This window comes from Barbatula barbatula, assembly GCF_947034865.1.
Source record: "Barbatula barbatula genome assembly, chromosome: 20".
Lineage (NCBI taxonomy): Eukaryota > Metazoa > Chordata > Actinopteri > Cypriniformes > Nemacheilidae > Barbatula > Barbatula barbatula.
In genome coordinates, this window is record NC_136783.1 from 2,694,697 (window position 1) to 2,712,207 (window position 17,511).

The window sequence follows — 17,511 nt, forward strand, 5'->3', positions numbered from 1 at the left end:
ATAATGTATGGCAGAGAAAATTAGGGGTGGGAGAGGATTGTTGGAGAGTTTTGTATAAACCCCCCATTAACAAAAAGAGCTGGAGTTATTCAGTGGAAGATTTTACATGGCGCTGGTGTTTAACTCTTTTGTGTCTGTCATAAATCATGATGTACAGATGGGTTGTCCCTTTTGTGGTTTGAGGGAAACAATTTTTTCACTGTTTATGGAATGTGATAGACTTACAGTTTTTATTTGATATTCTTAGTGTTATTTTCTAATTTTGGAGAAATTTTTTCTTCTAAGTTTTTTATTTTTGGACCGAAATATACATTTTCAATGAGAAAAAAAAGTCAACTTTTGAATTTTATTGTTGGTCAAGCTAAACTTGCCATTTATATTTAGTAGGAAAAATAAGATTGAAAGTAAAACAGGACAAGAAGTAATTTATGTTTTTAAAGGTCTCGTGAAGGCGAGAATTCTGGTTGATTTTAATTTTTATAAAGCCATGAATAATTGTGATGCTTTTGTTGATCAGTGGTGTTATGAAGATGCTCTTTGTACTTTATGTGAAGGTGTTTTAAGATTTTCAGTTTTCTTTGTGTAGAATTGTATTGAAGTATGTGGTGTTTTTTGAGGATGTACGTTAAAGTTTCTATATGTGGATACAATGTTGGTATGTCTTTGTAACTGTAAATTATTTTTTACATGTTGAAATGAACAAACATAAAGTTTTTAAAAATCAAAAAGATCTCTCTCTGTCTCTCTCTCCGCTCTCTCTCTCTCCACTCTCTCTCTCTCTCCGCTCTCTCTCTCTCTCCTCTCTCTCTCTCTCTCTCTCTCTCTCTCTCTCTCTCTCTCCTCTCTCTCTCTCCCTCTCTCTCTCTCCTCTCTCTTCAAGATTCAAGTTTTTTTTCAATTGATCCTTCAGACATACGCAAAAGAGCAGTTCATTTTTATGAAAACTTGTACAGAAGTGAAGTTGCTTGCAGAGCAAGAGAATGAATGTGATTTTTTCTTCGTAAATTTACCTCAGGTGCCTAAAAGCTCCAACACTGCAATTTCTGAGTATCTTTCTGAGTATGAGTGAGCTGCAGAAAGCCCTTAGGTGAAATGGCATCTGGAAAGGCTTCAGGCATTGATGGCCTTCCAGCTGATTTTTACAAATCCTTTTGGTCAACAATAGGAGAAGATCTCCTAGAGGTATTGAATACCAGTCTGGCAAGAGGAAAAATTGCACAAAGTTGCCGAAGAGCTGTGTTGACCCTACTACCAAAAAAAGGAGACCTTGGGGACATAAAATGCTGGCGTCCGGTCTCTTTGCTCTGCAATGACTATAAACTTCTGTCAAAGGTTCTAGCTAATAGATTGGGAAATGTTATGAATAATGTGATTCATCCTGACCAAACCTATTGTGTCCCAAATAGATCGATTTTTGATAACATAGCTTTTATTCGTGACCTTTTGAAGTCTCCAAGATGCTTAATATTAAATGCGGTTGTTCTCGCAATAGACCAAGAAAAAGCTTTTGATCGGGTAGAACACTGCTTTTTATGGAAGGTTTTAGATGCTTTTGGGTTTTAGTGAGAAGTTTGTTAATTTTATTAAAAAGTCCTCTATAGTGATGTAGAGAGCATTCTTAAAGTCAACGGTGGGTTTGTGTAAGCCTTTTAAAGTTCTTAGAGGCATAAGACAAGGTTGTGTGCATTATCTGGTATGTTATACACTTTAGCAATTGAGCCTTTGTTACATCAGATAAGAGGTAAACTTCAGGGTGTAATGTTTACCGGGGTGCAATAATAAGTTTGTACTGTCTGTGTCACGGTTGGGTAATTCACTTGACTCTTCCGTGCACTGTGTGTTGTGTATGGGTAGGCGTGGTCACTGACGATCCTCCGGGAGAATTAGCGCCAGCTGATTCTAATCACCATTAGAGTATTTATACTCACCTCTTTTGTCTTGTGTTTGTTTGTTTGGACTCTCTGCTGAGTTTCAGTCTTCCCCCGCGTCTCTGCTGTGAAGTCTACCTGTGACGGGTTCCCGACCGCTCGCGTTGTGCTCAAGGATTGCCAGTCTACTCTTCAGTTCCACGATTGCCGAGTCGTCCCGTGCAAGCCTGTGCTACGGTCCTGCCGAATCGGGAACTATATTTACTGGGTGGACTGAGCCTTTGTTATTCTCTTTTTGTATGTTGAGCTTTGCCGTTGGCAATAAACTTCTTGTGACTTGCTTTTGCCTCCACTGCTTATTCACCCCGTGACAGAACGATCTGACCAACCATGGAGGCAGCCAGAGCATCCGAGCTCGCAGATTTTTTCGCGCACAACTCGGCTCGCATGGAGAGACAGGAGGAGAATCTCGCCGCGACTGGTCGCGCGGTTCAGGCACTGGTAACACAGGTGTCCGGCTCACCCAGCAGATACAACAGCTGGCAATACCCCCTGCGCCACCCCCTGCCGCCGCTACCCACCCACTCCTCCCGCACCTGATCGACAGCATGAGCCAAGACTGCCCACGCCAGAGGCATATTCGGGTGAACCTAATTTTTGTAGAGCCTTTTTAACTAAGTGCTCTATGTTTTTTGCTCTCCAGCCACAGACTTTTGCTACAGAGATTTCAGGGATTTGCCAATTTTTACCGACGTTTCATCCGTAATTTCAGCCAACTAGCCGCGCCTCTGACCGCCTTGACCTCCCCCAGAACGACGTTCAGGTGGTCCGATACAGCTGAGGCTGTATTCGCCAAACTGAAGAGCTGCTTTGTTTCAGCTCCAATTCTCATAGCCCCTGATCCATCACGTCAGTTCATGGTGGAGGTCGACGCGTCAGAGGTGGGGGTAGGTGCGGTGCTCTCCCAACGCTCTTCCGCAGACGACAAGATGCATCCCTGCGCGTTTTTCTCTCATCGCTTATCGCCTACCGAACGTAACTATGACATTGGTAACAGAGAGTTGTTGGCAGTCAAGTTAGCATTGGAGGAATGGCGACATTGGTTAGAAGGGTCGGGGGTACCTTTTATCGTCCGGACTGACCACAAGAACCTGGAATACATTCAATCTGCTAAAAGACTCAACTCCAGGCAGGCTCGGTGGGCAATTTTTTTCGGTCGCTTTGATTTTTTGATTTTACCGCCCAGGTTCCAAGAACATCAAACCTGATTCTTTATCTCGTATTTTTGATCACATTGTTCTAACGTGGCGTGTCATCCAGGAGTCAACCGTACCAGTTTTTTGGTTAAGCAACGATTCTGGTGGCCGTTAATGGCTCGCGATATTCGAGAATTTGTTTTGGCTTGCTCGACTTGCGCCATGGCTAAGACGTCCAATCGACTCCCAGATGGGTTACTCCAACCGTTGTCTGTCCCTTCGAGACCCTGGTCCCACATAGCGCTAGATTTTATTACCGCCCTCCCAAGGCAAGACGGTTGTTTTGACCGTAGTGGACCGGTTCTCGAAGTTGGCTCATTTTATTCCCTTGCCCAAATTACCCTCTGCCAAGGAGACAGCGGTGGCTGTCATTGATCACGTCTTTCGTTTACATGGCCTCCCGAAGGACGTGGTCTCTGACAGGGGGCCCCAGTTTGTGTCCAAATTTTGGCCGGAATTTTGTAAGTTACAGGGGGCGACTGTTAGTCTGTCTTCGGGTTACCACCCCCAGAGCAATGGTCAAACCGAGAGAGCCAACCAAGATTTGGAGAGAATGTTGCGATGCGTGGCTTCTAAGAATCCTTCCTCCTGGAGCCAGCAACTTTCTATGGTGGAGTACGCACACAACTCGTTACCTGTGTCATCTACGGGCCTATCTCCGTTCGAGTGTAGTTTAGGGTACCAGCCACCAATTGTTCCCAACCTGGAATCCGAAGTCGCGGTCCACTCTGCACACGCCCTCGTCCAGAGGTATCACCGCATGTGGACCAGAGCCCGTGAGACTCTACTCTAGGTGGGGGCGCGCACCAAGGTGAAGGCCAATCGCCACCGGTCGAGACCTCCCGTGTACGTCGTTGGTTCCAAAGTGTGGCTTTCTACCAAGAACATTCCTCTCCGCTCCGTTTCCAATAAGTTAGCTCCTAAATTCATTGGCCCATTTCCTGTCACCAAAGTCATTAGTCCGGTGGTAGTCCGAATCAAACTTCCTCCTGTGTACAGGAGAATTCAAGTAAAAGGAAGACTTGAAAAGTGGAAATGGTTGCTTCCTAAAATGTCCTTTAGAGGGCGGGTTTTAATTGCTAATAATTTAGTGGCTTCTTCACTGTGGCACAAATTTGTTGTTTTGGATCCTCCTTTAACTTTGTTACCAAAAATACAAGTAATGTTAGTGGATTTCTTTTGGGATAAGCTACATTGGGTTCCAATGAGTGTGTTATTTTTGTCTAAAGAAGAGGGTGGTCAAGGACTTGTACACTTACAAAGCAAAATAGCGGCTTTTAGGTTATTTTTTGTGCAGAGGCTTCTAACCACTTCGGATGCCTTAAATTGGAATGCTGTGGCAAGAGTGATTTTAAATAGGTTGGGTCTTTTTGATCTAGGAAAGACAATATTTTTAATGGATCCATTGAAATTAAATCTTCCAACTGTACCTATTTTTTATAGAAATGTGTTTAAAGTGTGGAATCTTTTCAATTTTCAGAAAGCAGAAGTTCCAAATTCATTGTACTGGTTGTTAGAGGAACCTTTGATTCACGGTTGTCGTTTGGATCTGATGAACAATGTTTCCTCTCCTGGACTCAATAAAGCACTTATGGACAACAAAATATTAACGCTTGGCCGGTTGCTTGAAATTGCTGGACTTGACTTTAAAAATAATGAAGCAGTTTCCCAACGTCTTGGAATAAACTCTACACGGGTTACAGCGCAATTTCTTGGGGTGGGAATCTGCTTTAAGTGATCATGAAAGACTTTTATTAGTGGAATATAAAAATGGAGTGCGTAGTCCTGACCCTGAGGATTTATTTCCAAGTTTGTTTTTTTCTCCTGATTTGGAAGAGTGTGCTGGGGCTTATCTTGAGGAAGAGGTTTCTTTGAATATTGATTTCTTTTCTAGTAACAAAAAAGTTTTATATAAATATTGTATAATTGCTTTTAATAAGAAAACGTTGAATAACAAGATAGACCAGTGCCGGCCCGAGCCTCTTGGGGGCCCTAAGCAGAATTTGATTTGAGGGCCCCCCTCCCACCACGCGGAGTCACCATTTGCTTGAAGATTATTGACATAAATGTCATGCTATAATGTAACATTATACATTTATATAGTGAGGTTATGTATTAATACAAAATAAATAATACAAAATCGATACTTACTTAAAATACTTTACTCTTAAACTTCTGAATACAAACTGTCACAAAACATGAAATAAATAATTTGCAATCTTAAAAATAAAACAAAAATAGACAAACATTAATATAATCAAAAATAGAATGTGTTGTGTTCATGAGAAATGTGCAATATTACTATTTGTGTATACTGTTTGTAAATAGTAACGCTTGCTGTTGTCACGTGATGAGACGTGACTTACGTACGTAATGACGCACGAAAGAAGAAGAAAGTTGAGTAAAGAAAGTTACGGATTCAATACTCTCGTGTAGCCTGGATTATTCTTAAATCATCTTTACAATACCACAGAATGTTACAAAAAAATAGATACTTAAATAATGAAAGCAAACTTAAGAACAGCAAGCGGTTCAACAATGACAATTGTACAACAATGACCTCAAAATCGCATAACTGCAGCCTATAAATATCAGGATAGCCCTGCTACAACACTCGCCACCATATTAATAAAATTGAAGTCTATTTTCATCACAGAAGTCTCCCCACGGTATAGGTATATTTTCTAAAGTTCACTTCAACACACACAGCAATGCTAGGCGGCATCGCTTTCACCGAGAAGGTAAAGTTCCCCTTCGGCTGTTTTCACCAACTTAAACTGATATATATATATATATATATATATATATATATATATATATATATATATATATAATCAATACGTGAACTACACCGAGATAAATGTATATTAATAATGCGAGACATTTTACATTTGATCGCGGGGACGTTTACGTTAGCTCTGGTGATGGCTTATAAAAGATCATGGTACCTGAAGTGACGTGAGCAAACTTTGTGCTACCGCTAATCTTGCTCATTTTTCTCATTTTCTGTCCTTTTCTTCTTTCTCTTTTCGGCACCAGAGGATACATCCTTCTCTGTTACATGGCTTACCATTTCTTACAGTGACGCGCACTTGCGCACCGGCGCTAATTGTCAACGCACGCGAGATGTCTATATTGCGCATGACTCAAACGCTAGCAGACACAGCAGCAGTTGTCGGGAAATCTGAATTTTCTTGTCTTGAATTATTCATTTATTTATTCATTCATATTCATTCGTTCATTCATTTATATCACTTGTTTAAGTTATTTAATTGTAAAAATAAATAAATAAAATAAACGATTGAGGGGCCCCCTGGTGGTCAGGGGGCCCCAAGCAGCCGCTTAGTTCGCTTATGCCTCGGGCCGGCCCTGAGATAGACACACCTTGGCGTGCTTTTTTTAATCTAGATGTTGACAAAAACCACAGTGGAGAATTTTTTACAAACCATCGTTGAACAAAAAGACTGGAGATTTACAATGGAGAGTTGCTCATGGTATTATTGCAGTCAAAGCTTTCACCTCCATTTTAAGTTCTGAGAGCTCTGATAAGTGTCCTTTTTGTGATGACAGAGAGACAATCTTCCAGGCTTTTTTAAATTGTCACATACTTGAGTCATTGTTCTATGTTTTAAAGGACATTTTTACCATTTGTAATGAAGAATATTCACAAGAGATTTTTATTTTGGGATGTAGTTATGTTCTAAGGAAAAAATATCTATGTCAACTGTTAAACTTTGTGGTGGGTCAAGCAAAGATGGCTATTTATTTAAGTAGACGAAAGAAAATGGAAAAAAATGGTTGAACAGAATATTGTTGCTTTGTTTTTTAACTTGGTGCAATCTAGAATTCTGATTGATTTTTATTATTATAAATGTATTGGTGATTTGTATGCTTTTGAAATGATCTGGTGCTATAATAATGCTTTATGTGCTATCTTTGAAGATGAACTAATTTTCACGTCCTATTAATTATTATTTATTTATTTATGATGTTTGTAGTTGTTCTATTTGATTGGTAAAAAGAAATAAAGTGTTTGTAAAATTTAAAAAAAAAAAATCTCTCAAGATTCAAAGATTCAAGACTCTCTCTCTCTCTCTCTCTCTCTCTCTCTCTCTCTCTCTCTCTCTCTCTCTCTCTCTCTCTCGCTCTCTCTCTCTCACTAGCCAATGGCGACGCTCCGCGCTGAGCCGACGTCACACCAGCCTCTGACTCGTTCATCGAATCGTTTTTTTGAACAGTTCCTTCAATGAGCTGGTTTAGCAATCAAAACAATTCAATCACTTTACTTCACCGCGTGTTAAGAAAGCCTTTGACACTTTATACGAACACGTCATTCGCTGGTTCTAATTACTTACAAACTGAAAGATATTGTCGAGTCCGTTTCTTGAACCGTTTTGTTCAAAAGAATCGGTTCGCGATTCAAATCGGACTGGTTCAGGATTGGACCACACGTTTTGACCGATCTGTTACCAGCAGCAACAGAGAGAATCGGGCTCATACCCAATTACCCGTAGGTGTCGGTACCACAGAGCGGATCGCTGGCTGTCACCCTCAACAAAGAAATGGTTTAAGCGCACCGTCTCCATGGTGATGCCGCGTATCAGACATTTACCATCCATAGGTTTTGCCATGCATTCAAGGAATACGTGAATCGCGCGTGCCAGGAGAAGCCTTTTGCGCCAGTGTGCGCATTTGGAGAGGCGCATCAGCCGTGATCAGACTGCAGCTTCACTGGATCATCGGACCTTGCTTTTGCATTTTGTTGTATTTCTATCAGATTTTTTTCTTTTGAAATATAATGTTGCGATCCGCAGCTGTCAGGCTGCTTGTTGGATTGTTCTTTCTGGGCTTTTTACACAGTTTGCAGGCGATTCTTCCCGGGATTGCATTAGATGGTGAGTGCATAAAAATGTTTTTTTTTTCATTTGGCAATGTGTATCATCAACCCACACACACAAATGGTCAACTGTTGCCGTGCCTTTACACATCATATAACACTGACAATCCAGATTGACAAATTCTCGCATTTTTGTACTGACAAGTATGTCTGTAACAGTAATAGTGAAAATGAAGAAGTGCTTGTCTATGGTAAATTAAGGGCCTAATTGGGGGAAGAATAGATTAAGGGATCTAAATTGCTATTGCCAAATGCAGGCATTGCATTCTCAGGAGTCCAGATGTATTGATAATCTGTGGATGAACCATGGCAGCACATGCCCAGCATACAACATTTCTATCATCAGTTTAGCATGTGCTGTAAAGAAAATCATTTACTGAGTTATTGCATTTGTAGATATAAACAGAGTAATAGAGAAAAGTGAAAGTCTCTGCAATGATAAAACGTATTGTTTTTATTTTTGGAGATCTGGTTCGTTTCCTTCGTGATTACCTCTGTCTTTTTTCAAAATACACACAAAGCATAGAAGTGGTGGTGGTTATATGACAAAAACACCATGATAGATTGCCGCCTCTTTGTTGTTTCTTAATGCACAGCCACGAACTCTTGGAGAGACTTTACTTCTGCTTAAAAGCTCCTCGTTGTGTCTGTTTAACACTAAATCATCATGCATGCAGTCGAAATGGTCAGGACTGAAGGCATCAAACAGATCTCTATTTCGTCGGTGTTCAGATTTGAGCTCCATTAGGCTTTGCGATATAGGTGCATTAGGTCAGAATTGTAAGATGCCGTCATTTTGTCATTGGTTATTCGGCTCTCAGAGCTGTAAATGGTGGTCTGAAGTCAACAGGAGTGAGTTCAACAGTAGACGGAGCTGTAAATCAGCTCTGTGTCTGAAGCAAATGATACAACCAAACACACACTGATGTTCATCTAGATATATACTGTATGAGCACGTAGACTTAATACTAGCCTGACGGCAACCCTTAGAGAGCTTCAGAAGAAAACCTTTAGCATATTTGCACTCTAAAAATGCCAGATTGTTTCAGCCCATGGTTGAGTATGATAGAAACAAACCCAACTGTCAACCCAGAGTAGAAAATAATATCCACATTCGACCCGACCATAGGTTGAAACCACTCAGCGTTTGTTTTAGAGAGTACATCATTCAATTTTAGCTGTTTTACGGATCTGCGCAATAATGATTGTTATGATAATGACCCTTTTACCTGTCACTAAGTCTTTATCTCAATGCTTCTAGTCTGCCCTGTCATTGGCTCAGCTCATCAATGGTGTTAATTAAGGGGCCCCTATAAAGAATGACACAAGAAGGTTGCTGTTCTGGCAGGGGTCTTTTGAGGAGACGGCATACAGCAAAATAAAACAGTTTTAATGCTACAAATCTGTTCAAAAATCTGTGTATGTTCCCAAGATAGTAAGAAAAGTACATTTGTTGATCTGATATTAATATACAGTACATTTAACAGGCATGGTTTAACACTGGATTACTTCAAAAAGGCCACCAAATAGCATGCATGTAATGTTTCTTACGAAGTACTGAAAAGAAGTATCAGCATCAATCGAATGCCATGTCTATACGTATCCACACCGAATCTGTATGTGCCTTACATGTTGTTTTGCTCAGGTTGACAAGCATTCCTTGAGTCAGTTCAGCCTGGGTTTTGTGTGCAACCAATGGCAATGTCTTTATCTTCCCTGACAGGTAGCCCACCCCCTGGAGCTTTGACATTTCAAGAGTTTGGGCTGATAATAGACTCTGGAGAGATGAGATATGTTTAGCATAGGGAAGAGGAAGATGGAATGTGGTAAGAAAAAGAGTAGAGACGGATGATTGAGACAGTGTGTTCCCCACCCCCAACCTCATGGCTCTTTCACTCAACTGTGAAACACATCTGGATTGGGAAAAGTCATTTGTGTTGCAAGTATGCATTGGGAGAGTGTGGTTATTCTCTTAAAAAATCTGACACATTTTTTTAAGACAGCCTTTATGGATTTGTTTTGATGTTCGGTGGAATGAGTAATTTCCGTCTCAGCGATAGGAAGGAAGTGGCATAGATTGGGAAGGGACTTATCTGAGGACTTTGAGCTGAGGTAAAGGTGACAGGAGAAAGACTTAGCTTGTCTCTCTCTCTCTTTCAATGACCCATTCGCCTGACCTATATGAGTAATGTGGCATGATGCTCGGTGTGCAATAAGGGTACCTTGTTTGTTCTAGAGAAATAGTGCATCCAAAATGGCAAAATCCGTCATTATTTACTCCCTTTATGCTTACATTTATTCATTTAGGAGACGTTTTTATTCAAAGCGACTTACAAAATGAGAGAGCATTTAACATTTTGTCATTGAGCTTAACAATAACTGTAGATTACCAAGCCATGTTTACAATTGGGCTTTCAAGCAGATGCAAGGGAAAAATTAACAGCAATGAAAGACACAATTAAACAACTAGAATATCAACAGTTAAGGGTTAGTCGAGTAGATTCGGAACATGTATGTTATTAGTTGTCTTTTGAAGGTTGCGATGGATTCTGCAGCTTGAGTGGAGGCTGGCAGCTAATTCCACCAGAGAGGAACAGAATGTGTGAACGTTATTGCAAGTGATTTAGTGCCATGTCACTAGGCGTCTATCATGCCCCGGTCACACTTGCCTTTTTGCTCCATTGACTTCCATTCATACACATGCGAATACGACAGACCGGAAATGCAAGCCCGTCCGAAGATATTTTGCATTTCGCTGCAAAGTTTAAGTTTGGTGAACTCCGACATGCGAATTTGCGTCACATGAAGGCGTGAGTCTATTAGAAGATCAAACACAACATTAGCTCTATGTACGGACATGTAAAAGATGGATTTTTGCAGCATCATCTGAACGAATGTCATATGCTGAAAGTCTAGTCTGACCGCCGCATTACTCGTGGATCGTAGAAGCCAAGATGGTACATAGATCTGTAAGAGTGAGTTAAGGTAAGAGGGTGAGTTTTCTGTTATTTTCCTAAAGGCCAGTTACAGCGACTTGAATTTGATGCATGCAGCTACATGCAGTCATTAAGTGAAATCAGAAAGGGTGTCAGGTGCGCTCTTTTTGGGTGATTGAAGACCAGATGTGCTGCTGTATTCTGGATCATTTGCAGGGGCTTGGCTGGGTTGGCTGGAAGGCCGGCCATAGAGCATTGCAATAGTCTAGGCTTGATAAGACAAGAGCTTGGACTAAGATCTGAGTAGCGTATTCAGACAGGAAAGATCTGATTCTGAGACTGTACAGCATGTACCTGCAGGACCGAGCAGTTGCTACGACGGGAGACGTTAATTTCAGCTTGACATCAAGCATCTCCCCCAGGTTCCTAACAGACTTGGTAGGTGTAAGAGTCGAAGATCCAAGCCGAATGGTCTTCAATGGCTGGGTTGGCCGGTATGCAAGGTTGAGTTGGTGGTGATGTTCCCTCACCCAGGAAGAGGTGCCCAGAAGACATACAGGGATTTGAGAACACAGGACAGGTTATGGTAGGATTATAAAGCTGAAATGATAGGTAAAGCATCTGCGTAGCAATGGTGTGAGACCCCATGTGCCTTAATGATTGGACCCAGAGAGGTAATCTATATTGAGAAGAGGAGAGGTGCAAGAACTGGTCCCTTTGACACCCAGGTGTGATCTGGATGCTTCTCTCTGTCTCCAGCATACCTCAAATTATACGAGGTAGGAGCTGAACCAGCTACATGCAGTTCTAGTGACGTGTAGAATTTCCTTGATTGAAACCGGATTGTTGACTGTCCAGTATAGGCTGTTCTGTTGTCCATAGATGCTGACCAGTGAGAGGTCGAGAATTTTGGAGACTTCAGTATTTTTGAGAACAGAGAAAGAAGGGAGTCGAGGATAGAGTGGAGTTAGTGAGAGATCTGTAGTGTAGAGAACCAAACTCATGCTTATATTTGTTTCTGTTCTTTGTTGCAGGGAACAGAGAAGAATATATTACAGTACAATATTTATAAAAAGTTCATTTTACAGTATTACCTTAAACATACAGAACTGCAGTGTGAACATTTCTCAAAATGTCTTTTGTGTTTTTTCAGATTTAAAAAGTAATAACAAAGACTATTTATAACAAAGAGAGTCTTTTCAGTTCATGGGCAGTGTTTCCCATCTTAAGTGTGTTAGTGAGGGTGAAGACACTGTGCTCATGACAACGGTTCTTGGATCTCACAGAGTTGGAAATATTGAGCTCAGAGGGCCATAGCTGTCACATTACTCAGACGCTCACTCGGCCGCCAGGGCGCTGAGATTGAGGAAAACAGCACAGATGGAACAGGCAGAGGGTTAATGTAGAGAGCCTGACGTTGCATCACTTTAGCTTCGAGAAATGTGAGTGAGTAAAGGCCAGTTTGAGAAGGTTTCCTGAGAAGAAACAAGAAAGCAACTCTGTCGGTTCGCAGTGGGGGGTATTGATTCCACCCAAGTACCTTTGATTGGAAATAGAAAACACACAGTAGTTGCTTTGGTAATATTCAATGTATTGAACTCAACTGCTGGTCGTTCATTCTTACCGTATTAATAGAATATTAAAGAATGCATATGCTGACATGTGGAACTTACTGTATGATATTATTGCAGTTTTCTTTACTGTATTTGAACAGACCAGAACGCCTGAATTTGCATTATGATATGAACATTAACTTGAGACCATGAATAATTTAAAGGGTACCTATTATGCAAAAATCACTTTTATACGTTTTTCTAACACAATTTGTTCGCCTGCTTCTTTTGTGTAAACAACCACCCTATTATGGTAAAAGTTCACCAACTACTTTTTTACAGCATTTATTAATGAAAAGCAGTGTCTAAATCTGCCCAGTCTTCTCTGATTGGTGAATCGTTGAGCATGTAGAAATGAATCGTCCATGACCATCAGACACAGATGTGCACATATAGTAGTGTATCTATAGTTATTATAGCTTTAAGATGGCCTCAAAATACAGGATTCTCTGCCCGATTTTCTTATATCAGGTTCTGGATCAGATTATCTGTAATGTGAAGCGTTCACAAATTCACAAATCTTACCTCCTGGTCTGCTTTGAGAAACAGTAAAAAAGTGAAAAAATAGGGGATCTTTAAACAATCTCCAAAAACACCAAATGAAGAAATGCCAAAACCTAGCATAGATTTGTCCATAGTATTCAGATATCATCCTATATATTTGATAACTGATTTGACTGATAGATGATCAATAATGATTTAATAATTAATTTTACATTCTGGTCTTCTCCTCACACAAAGCTACTGTATCAATTGATTTGAGTAGACCTGGATCCAACATACATGTATCCTACAACAGTATTTCTCACTTTTCTGAAATACGACAATTAGGAGCATTTACTAAATTAGCACCGCAATAAACTTGAATGGAAAAGGCCTGTGCAAGGACTCAAACATGTTGTTTGATAAGAAAATAATTACCAGAACTATTCATAGGAATCATACAGTGTTTTAACCAACAGAACAGAACTGAACAGAAACTGACAAACAGAAACACAACCAATTGATGACATAAAACTGGTGTTCTGCTGTGAATCTGATATATCAACATTTGGGCAACTCTTAAAGGAATAGTTCAAGCCAAAAATGGTCAATGGTAAATGGGGACCATTTTTGGGTGAACTATTTTTAAAATGTCTTTATTCATTTAGGATTTTCTTCCGATACGTCTAATGAAGTGTGGCTCTTCATGTCCGACAATATCAGTGCTGCTGGTTATGCGTCTGATTTTTGATGGCATGTAAATGCTCCTATTTGTTCATTCACTGCCATTACAACTGCAGGTCTTGTGTGCAGACTTCTCCAGAGCCTAGTGTGTGAATCCGAGTGAAACAGGTAGTTATGTGCTGAGAATTTCAGAATCATTGAGGTAAAAGGAACTAGAGGAAAGAAAAACATAACAAAATTCACACTGACTGGGTAAAATGAATGGCCAGTTCACCGCTCGAGTCAGAACTGTGAATAGGAAAAATGAACTTGCATGACATTCTGGCTTTTTGTTAATTGATAGAAGCATGTCCTCACGTTATGTGTACCAAATGCTAAACTATCGAATTTGTATTATAATGTAATAAGTTTACAAACTTGAAACTTTTTCATCACATTAAGCATCATCAGTTTTAAATCATGCATTATACACTTAGAAATACAGCTCCAATCCTTAAATTTCGCCTCTATCATATAAAATTGCAAGGTTCTTTACGCGCCTTGAAGTCAAATTATGTCAAACTGACATATCCTGTGTATTTGACAGGTCCGGGGCCGGGGGGGGGCTTTTCCCCCAGATTTTTAATAAAAAATCAAATACTTTTCATTTGTATTATGTATTAAATAATGATCTGTCAATTTATTCACAAAAATATGCACGTAAAGAACCATGATTATACGCAGTATCTGCCCAACCGGAATATATGAGTGTCCCGTCCTGTCGTAAGGTAAGGGTAAGGAAAGGATACAGTTTTAGACACACTATTTTTATATAATGTAAGGACTTGCTCAGTAACTGTTTGTGCTTTTTGTTAGCCAAAATGGTTTTAAAATATGCCTCTTGCATTTTTAATGTATAGTGTATCTTGGCCCAGCAGGTTTTGGTTTTCGCAGAAAGACTCTTTTCATTCATTTCAGCAATGGAATGCTTTAAAATAACCCATTTTAAGACAAAAATACACTACAAGACTTTTGCTCAGATTTAGCCCAGATTTTCAGTCTGGACTTGTTGCAGAAAGTCTGTGCCAGTCTGCAGATTTGATCAGTTAGTGTGTTTCTATCTGAAACAATTCTGCAAGTGTATGATTATGATGAAAAGAAATCTGCTCAGATTTTGTATTATTTTTTCTTATTCCAGCCATTAGTGGGGGTATTTCTGTCAGCAGATTGTAGATTTTACGTATAGTGTCAAATTTTGTCATGGAGGTGCCTATTCACTTCTATTTAGAGACAAAATTAATGCGAGTCAATAGGTACCGGCCTTTGATCAGTTACCAACATTCTTCAAAATATCTTCTTTTGTGTTCTGCAGAAGAATGAAAGTCATAAAGGTTAGAAATGACCAGGGTGAGTAAATGATGTCAGAATTTTCTTTTTTGGCTGAAGTAATTGTGTAAAACCTTACGGTATCCAGCAGCCTAAGTCTAAAAGTTCACTGTATTGCAGTGTTCGATATGGATTTTTAATGTTCAGGATAAGCACAAGTACAACAGTAATGATCACAGACGCTGATGCAGACTATTCAGTGTCTCATTAATAATCTGACTTTAGCTCCAGCAGCTGAGAAACACAGTGTTGTGAAGGAAGTTGCAGTTGATAATCAGGTCTGCTTCTCTTGATGTTTATGTCTGGAGGTACAGTGCAGATAGTCGACTCCGGTTTTAGAGGTCCTTTGAGAAAATGGTCTGGCATGAATTTGCACTTGATTCCAAATAAGTGAACCAAAGAAAACTAGTCACATTTTTTTGCGCCTCCTGCAGCCAAACCAGAACAAGATGTCTTTTGATGGCCTCCAGACTCATTACATCACTGACACTGGTGTGGGAACATTGACCTGGATGTGTGGAGACCTGCTGTTTGGACTCGAAACGGCGAGAAGCAGCAAAGAAATATTTGCTGTAAAACCTAATGGCAAATGGCCACTTTTTCAGGGGCCTGGGCTGTGAAAGTTTCTTTGTCATTCGTTTCTTTTGTAAAACCAGACCAATCAGATGTGAGATGTTATTTGATGGACAGCAGCAAGGCTTTTACTTCGGTACAATTGGTACTGGAATCTATTTTGCAATCAAGTTTGTCAGTTTGTTCAGGGTTGACTGAAGGCCTCAAAACACAGGCAGTTGAATAGATGTATGTGAGATCATTTCATCTGTTCATACAAACTGTACATACATACATGAATATGTATATATATGTATATACATATTCATACACAAAAAAAACAATTTTTTTTTAGTAGTCTTGATTAAATTTATTTGTGTCATATTTTACATAAAGCTAATATAAAAAACCCAATTTTATCGATTTGATTATTTATTGAAACACTCTCATAATGCAGAAATACGCAAAGCCTTTATACAACTCCGCTAAGTTGTCCCAACATGAATAGATGTAGTTATATGACTAAATATAAAAAATCATGTTGTGACCAAATTTCCAAAAGTTGTGTTGATTTAACTTAAGCAAAAAAACATTTTTGGAGGGTATGGAGACGGTGTGTATTTGAAATATTTATATGCTGTATATTTAGCCTCTAAAATGAAAAACTATTGTTGCTTTTGCAGGAAGGCCTACTGTCATTGTTTTTATTAAAGCGGAACATGATCAGTAAAGGACCTTGAGGAACACCAGTGCGATATCTTGGAGACAGCTTTTTGAAAGATAAAATGTCATCAAATATTTCTACAGTACACATTTAATGACTTCATAACTCATCACGTGTAACACCGTCAGTCGAGTCAATATGGTTTGCTCTTTGTTTTCATTCTTTATAGGTAGATAGCTACTGTTACTGTTGCTGTAACCTAATGTACATTAGTAATGTAACCGCAGATTGCAGTTATATCCGCGGGTCGGGCGGGTAAGATCAATAATTTATTATGTAAATATTCTCTACATTCCCTAAAATATTAACATGTTTTAAATGCATTTTCATCAGGCAGACATGCACCAATTTGCTGACTCTCATTTAAAAAAAACGTGCGTGGCGAGGATGGGTCCATTCTTAAAGCAGAAATGGAGGCAAAAATAAAAATATTATCTAATTTTAATTTAATCAAATCAGCGTCAACTTGGCTCCGATGTTTATTGGTTTATCCAGTCATTGTTTGGGCTGAACATTATAGTTTGTGTGTTGCGATATTCCCATTAAAGTCTGAGGCGGGTAATAAACACTGTGTTTATTTAATAAAAAAATGTAGGCAAATCTTGGCAAAGCCAAACTTTTGTTTCATAAATACAAGCGTTTATTTAAAAGCAGCCTAAGATCAGCGTATTATTTATCAGAGATTCGCAAATTAGCTCTGACGTCAAATTAGCTCCGTAAACTGCTGTTAAATATGAATGATATTATATAATTATAGGTGCGGGTGGGTGGAGTAGAGGATTCGGGTGACATTTGAGCTGATCCACGCATCTCTACTGTATATATATATATATATATATATATATAATTACATATTTCTTTATCGTTTCTATGTAGAGTTCCTGTAGCTCAATTGATATTGCGCTAGCAGTGCAGAGCCGTGGGTTCAATCCCAGGGAACACATAGCCTACTGATAAAAGACATGCAAGACTAAATGTACTGCGCAAGTCGCTTTGGATAAAAGTGTCTGCCAAATGTACAAGATTATATGCGCATACCATTTCATTTTGAACCTTGGAGCTCATTTCAGGTCTATATTAAAAAGCTTAAATGTGTTGCTGCAGTTGGCTTGTTTTGATTTAAGCCATAATAA

The 17,511-nt window shown here is 39.5% G+C and overlaps 1 protein-coding gene across 1 annotated transcript in view; it reads left to right on the plus strand.

The window, feature by feature from the left end:
* The first annotated feature begins 7,620 nt into the window (after positions 1 to 7,620).
* lrp1aa (low density lipoprotein receptor-related protein 1Aa) overlaps positions 7,621 to 17,511 on the plus strand; it is a 134,079-nt gene continuing 124,188 nt past the window's right edge. The window contains exon 1 of the mRNA XM_079483245.1: positions 7,621 to 8,019. Within this exon, the coding sequence (XP_079339371.1) occupies positions 7,923 to 8,019 (97 nt within the window). The 5' untranslated portion in view covers positions 7,621 to 7,922. The remainder of the gene's footprint in view (positions 8,020 to 17,511) is intronic.